Source organism: Echiichthys vipera, assembly GCF_963691815.1.
Source record: "Echiichthys vipera genome assembly, chromosome: 8".
Taxonomy (NCBI): domain Eukaryota; kingdom Metazoa; phylum Chordata; class Actinopteri; order Perciformes; family Trachinidae; genus Echiichthys; species Echiichthys vipera.
The window spans coordinates 14,686,828-14,691,505 of NC_139833.1; the positions used below are offsets into that span (position 1 = coordinate 14,686,828).

General features: G+C 41.4%; 1 protein-coding gene across 1 annotated transcript; it reads left to right on the forward strand.

The window, feature by feature from the left end:
- The first annotated feature begins 1,771 nt into the window (after positions 1–1,771).
- Positions 1,772–3,962, forward strand: rbm12ba (RNA binding motif protein 12Ba). The gene is made up of 2 exons (XM_083918024.1): positions 1,772–1,894; positions 2,054–3,962. Exon 2 carries the CDS (start codon positions 2,077–2,079, stop codon positions 3,844–3,846), a length of 1,770 nt encoding a protein of 589 aa, XP_083774150.1. The 5' UTR covers positions 1,772–1,894; positions 2,054–2,076; the 3' UTR covers positions 3,847–3,962.
- Positions 3,963–4,678: the final 716 nt, after the last annotated feature.

The following is a 4,678-nucleotide window of genomic DNA, read 5'->3' on the forward strand; positions in this document are numbered from 1 at the left end:
TGATGTACTTTTACTGTTTTAAAGTTTAATTGAGAAACTATTAAATTAATAAATGGATTCCTGTTTTAAATGTACAAATCGATATTCAATAAAGAAAGGCATTATTTCAATTCCAATGTCCCATGAGGTCTTGAAGTACAATAACTTGTCAAAATCGTAAATTGACAGAACCGAGTAAGATAACAACTTAAGGCGTGGGAATGAGACATCCTGCTACTACAGACCGGGACAGCATCACCATAAAAGTTAAACAAGCCCAGGCTTGTCTCTCTCACACACACACACACACACACACACACACACACACACACACACACACACACACACACACACACACACACACACACACACACACACACACACACACACACACACACACACACACACACACACACACACACAAACACACGTAAAAAGAGAGGAGAGTAGTGGCTAGAGTAAAGAGAAAATTGGGCACTTCATTCTCGCTTCTTCTTCTTCATGTGAGCAGCCTGACATCTTGGAAAGTGACTTTAATATTTTCTCTAGTCGAAACAAAGACCAGAGCATAAGAGGATCGATTGAGGATTATAAAGTGGATTTTGGAGTTCCTTCACTTTGGTTACAAGTCTTGACTTAAAGAAGAGTTGAGGAACTTAACGGGGTACACACATGCCCTTTTTGTTTGAAACAGCAGACACATATTCATAGGCTATTCTTTGTTGAGGTCAAACTTTGTGGAAGAGGGTCATTTAAAAAAAAAAATGGTACTGAATGTAGACAAATATTTAATGAAACAGCTGCTTATTCCCTTTCCGGTTGATCGAAGTTTGTTACGTCATTTTCCACAGAATGAGCGAGGGACTTTTGGCAGGAAATGACAGCCTTGCGGCTGTAGCTTGTTCACTTCCTTTTGAATTAGTTATATGCTTGCATAATCCTCAAGAGAAAGACACACACACGCGCACACACACACGTGCATGTAAGTAAGACTTTACAATTTAACATTCAAGTGAAATGATCTTAAATGAATATTAGAGTGGAAGGTGTTTATTAGAAGCCTTAAACAGCTAAATGGATCGGGTGAGAAGAAAGAAGCTGTGCAGAAAAAGGCAACCCATGGGCCGGGGCTGTGCCAAGTAAAATGAGCTATCTGATTACTGTTAAATGTTATGGATTAAATAACATAGTCCGTTTCGGGCTGATGATTGTGGTCATTTGTTGGCTGAAGAACTGTTTTTTTTTTTTCTGATGAAAGATACATTTTTTGTAGTTTTTAAAATGTCTTTTATTAACTAGAACAGGAAATAGCTATATAGGTGTGTGATGATAGGGTGTGATGGTTTTTAATTAGAGCCAATGTGTCAAATCAAGAGGATAGTGAGCTGAACATAGATACACTCCCTCTAATATCGTTTCACTTCACTGCATTCGAAGATACTAGTAAAATCATTTAAATGTCAAAGTGCACCTATATGAACCGATGAAACCAGTGTTCTTGATCATTTCACACTTTCTAATAATTGTGCTGACTGTATATTTGAGCTTTACTTTCTTTGAGAAATATGAACTTCCTTTACTGTAACACCAATGATGTATTTGTTTTCACACGTTACAGTTTTGTCCACAGTGACATTTGCTTAAAGCCCCTGTTACACACTCTTGTGCGGTAGGTGGCGGTATGCACCTGAACGTTGTTTTTAATCCTCCACTAATCCAGAGAAGAAGAGAAGAGAAGAAAAAGGAAGAAGAAGAAGAAGCTCCTCCCACCCATCCTTTCTAAAGCTGAGCGGTAACTTGCAAGCAGGGGGTGACCACTCCTTCAGGACGTTATCACGGAAAACTTGAATCGAGACAACAGCAACAACGCTCGTAAAAAACACGTGTTATCAGTTATGCATTGCATCCACATGTGGTGAGTATTTGTGCGCATTTCAGTGAGGTAGAAAACTTCTTCCCTTCGGAGCTGCTGTGACGCACGTGTTTATTTTCTTCCTGAATATCTCGAAGTCTATGTAACACGTGTGAGTGTTTTTTTTTTTTTTTTTTTTTTAACAATTGTCTTAATTTTCAGACATCTTGACCGGTGAGAGAAAAATGACCATAATCCTGCGACTGCAAGGCCTTAATGTGAAGGCGGGAACTGAAGATATAAGGACATTCTTTGAACACCTTCACATACCTGATGGTGGAGTGTTCATAGTTGGAGGAAAGCTCAGAGAGGCCTTTATTGCATTCACCAGCGCAAAAGATGCCCAGCTTGCCATGCGGTTCACCGGAAAGTTCCTCAAAGGGTCTAAGGTTTCTCTTCACATAAGCAGCTTGGCAGAGACAGAGCACAAACTAAAGTCATTGTTAAAGAGAAAGAAAACTTCCCCCACACCACGTGCTGTGCAGAAGCATCCGGATGCAAATGTGCTTCCTTCTAATGCAAGTCCTCCCAATACTGCAAATCTACCACCACCTACTGGAAGGCCTCTTGGTCCCAGCACTGCAGAGCTGCCAAAGCCTCTTCATCCTGATAATTCAAATCTACAAACTTTAAATGCAAACTCGCTTGATACCAATACTGCCTTTATTCTTGGGGTTTGTACGGTCCTACAAGGTCTCCAGTCAACCCTCCAAAGACAAAACAATGACCCAGTGCCAACAGGTGACCTCCCCAAAACGGACAACACAGTTGTGTTGGACCCGAGGACATCAAGGCAAACTCTGGACACGGGGCCAGGCTATGTTAGGCTATTTGGTCTGCCGACCTCAACTACGAAAGAGGTCATCTGCCATTTTTTTGAAGGGTTGACGGTACAGGAAGCTATAGTCAATGTTGAGTTGGGACGCAGCCACGCCTGTCTTGTGAAGTTTGCAGACATGCAGGATGCATCGGATGCTCTTCTCTTCAACCAAAAGCCACTGGGCTCCATCTGTGTGGAGGTACGTGCAGCAACTGAGAAGATGTGGACCAGTGCGCTGCAGGAATGTATGTTGAAAAAGGACAAAATAAAATATTTTGATGTTGAGAACAATGTGCAACCTATGCAAAATCCTCTTAGGGAAACTGCAAATCAAAAACAAAAAGACCCGTCTGCACTGCAGGTCAAGAGGCGCTCCGTCCACCAGTCGCCATCTAAAGCACCAAAGAAGCCAAGACCTAACAGTGACTCAACAGCTGTTTTATCACCAACTGTGGAGTACACTGTCATGGTCAGGAATCTACCCAAAAACATGACCAAGACTGAAATAAAAGAATTGCTTGGGTGTCCACACCTTGCACATAATCATGTATTACATCTGCTCGACAAGGAAGGCAACAGAACAGACACCGCTTTTCTTTTTTTTAAGCGCACTGAGGACTACGACTATGCAATGAATCTCAGTGGCTGCCATGTGGGCTCTGATGCCATTGAGGTCTCATCGATCACTAAAACAATGATGAGGGACATGATGGCCGAAACCCTTCCCAGGAGTCTTAAGCAGTGCCCGAAGATGCTCAGGAAGAAGAGACCAAATGGAACGAGATTGCATCCAGTTGGGACAAAAGAATCACCAAGCATGAGCGCAGACCAAGCAGCGCAGGCATGCCTGTTTGTAAGAAACATGCCAGCAGATGTACAGAAAAATCAAATAAAAATGCTGTTCAGCAAATACAAACTGAGGAAGGATAATATCATCTTACTGCATGGCAGCAATGGTAAGGGTATTGGTGAGGCTGTTGTCCAGTTTAAATCGCCACAGCTTGCTGCACTGGCTCAAAGGCTCCACGGTCAGCACTTCCTAGGGACAGAAGTGCTTCTCAGTCACATAAATGTGAAGCAGATGGAGGACATTTTGATAAGAAATGCTTGGGGAAGTGGATTAATATGGAATTAATGCACCAATGCAGACGCTGTGGCCAAAGACTGATTCTTTTCCCATCAAGTTTATAACTAATGCGGCTTGATCACATCAACCTACTGAGTTTTGTGAGACTTGGTTTCCAGTTATTAAATCTCTACCACTCTATCACATTCCCTCTGTAAACATTCCATACATTTACAAAATAAAATGTTGTCCACTGTTTTATGGCGTAATATTTGTGTACTAAAACAAGGAAGATGTCTGAAGGGAACAAACGTGTTCATGAATGAGCATCTGATAAAACACAGTGCTGACATAGCACGACAAGCACATCATCTCACGAAACAGAAAATAATACTTAACACCTGAACTGCAAACTGCAATCTTCTTCAAGTTAAACGGAACACCAGAGGAAGCCGACATTGCAGACCTGGACAAACGCCAATGATCATCAAACTGGATGGGCGGTAAAAGTCTATACACAACCACGACTAAAGGAGCTCACTCATTCACATTTGGAAACACCAGCCAATTAACTAAAATAGTAGGCGAGCAGAAACAACTGGAGCTACGAACCTTTGAATACACAGATAATCAACAGGATTTGGAACATGATACCCGGACAATAACTTCTACTCCATATCTAACAACAATAACATATGTTGCTACTACACTGATAAACAGTATAATCAGAACATTAAATCAAAAGGCAAATTATCGATTATCCACTTCAACAGCAGGAACCTCTACGTGAATTTCAATAACGTCAAAGAGTATTCACACAAATTTTCACAACCATTCAACGTCTTGCATTATCTGAAACATGGATCAACCGGGAAAAGGAAACGACTTTAAGTTGGAGGGA

Excerpts from the sequence above, each read along its gene's own strand:
- rbm12ba (XM_083918024.1), top strand. The coding sequence starts at position 2,077 with ATGACCATAATCCTGCGACTGCAAGGCCTTAATGTGAAGGCGGGAACT.